The 1,389-nt window shown below is 52.6% G+C and overlaps 1 protein-coding gene across 1 annotated transcript in view; it reads right to left on the bottom strand.

Annotated features, from left to right (window-relative positions):
• Positions 1–387: 387 nt before the first annotated feature.
• The window catches only part of atn1 (atrophin 1), a 76,440-nt gene continuing 75,438 nt past the window's right edge, over positions 388–1,389 (bottom strand). Inside the window, exons 8-9 of the mRNA XM_076971359.1 lie at positions 719–862; positions 388–560 (exon numbers count right to left, since the gene is read on the bottom strand). Of these exons, the coding sequence (XP_076827474.1) occupies positions 388–560; positions 719–862 (317 nt within the window). The remainder of the gene's footprint in view (positions 561–718; positions 863–1,389) is intronic.

Here is a 1,389-nt window from a genome sequence, read left to right as displayed (position 1 = left end):
TGTGTGTGTGTGTGTGTGTGTGTGTGTTCACCTGTAGTACTCCTCCTGTGTGAGGGAGTGGTGTGTGTGTGTGTGTGTGTGTGTTCACCTGTAGTACTCCTCCTGTGTGAGGGAGTGGTGTGTGTGTGTGTGTGTGTGTGTGTGTGTGTGTTCACCTGTAGTACTCCTCCTGTGTGAGGGAGTGGTGTGTGTGTGTGTGTGTGTGTGTGTGTGTGTGTGTTCACCTGTAGTACTCCTCCTGTGTGAGGGAGTGGTGTGTGTGTGTGTGTGTGTGTGTGTGTGTGTGTGTGTGTGTGTTCACCTGTAGTACTCCTCCTGTGTGTGTGTGTGTGTGTGTGTGTGTGTGTGTGTGTGTGTGTGTGTGTGTGTGTGTGTGTGTGTGTGTGTTCACCTGTAGTACTCCTCCTGTGTGAGGGAGTGGTGGTGGTGGTGGTGGATCCACTGTTGTTCTAGTGCCAGTCTCTGGATGTGCAGCTCTGCACTCTGGGCCTGCTGCATGGCCTGCAGCTGGTGGGCGGCCGACAGAGACGAGGTCTGGGGCAGCTCACGGAACGAACCACCTACAGGGCAGCGCGGGGGGCAGAGAGAGAACAAGAAGGAGCTGACAGTAATAAGAAGAATGAGAATGTTTTAAGCATTGATGAGAGGTGTGTGTGTTCAGGTGGTATGTTTAAAACCATGTGTGTGTGTGTGTGTGTGTGGGGGGGGGGTGTATTACCGAAGAGTTGCTGTCTGAGCACCTCGCTGTCTGTGAGGGGGTGTGTGAGGATGGACGAGCCCAGTGGTGCCCCAGGGTAGGGCAGGCGTGTCAGAGGAGCCCCCGCTGACAGAGGGTCCATGAGCGGGTGCACGCCTCCCGCCGCTGACCCCCAATAATGTAACAGAAACACAAACAGCAGACATTTACATTTAATGACTTTATTATTAATAATGCTTTTCGTGTTAATGGTGGAGTTCTAAGCTCCACCTCCTTAAACAACCCGATAAATTCATCACAATCATCAGGATTACAAATGACACTTCCAGATTCCTGTAAAATCAAATTTATTTGCATTGCGCTTTTTACAACAGCCGTTCTCACAAAGCAGCTCCGCACATGTCCCCCAGGGACGAACCCTGGGGACGAACCCTGGGGACGAACCCTGGCTCACAGGGAGGACCCGTCCTGGGCGGCAACGCACAACACAATTGCAACACAAAAGTGACTGCACAAAAAGATTTTAGGCCATTCACCATGGCGTTCTTTGGGCACTCCTGAGTTTGGGCCTGAATGTATTGTTACTCTGCTGAAAGTTTCGTCCCCTGCAGTTTTAACAAGGTGCCCAGGGCCCACTGAGGAGAGGCACCCCCACGTGCCCCCACATCCTTCCATGCCCTCCAACATCACCC

The sequence above is a fragment of the Brachyhypopomus gauderio genome, chromosome 13 (assembly GCF_052324685.1).
Source record: "Brachyhypopomus gauderio isolate BG-103 chromosome 13, BGAUD_0.2, whole genome shotgun sequence".
In the NCBI taxonomy this organism is placed as follows: domain Eukaryota; kingdom Metazoa; phylum Chordata; class Actinopteri; order Gymnotiformes; family Hypopomidae; genus Brachyhypopomus; species Brachyhypopomus gauderio.
The sequence above is the reverse complement of the archived record's forward strand: the minus strand, read 5'-3'. Positions and strand labels throughout refer to the sequence as shown.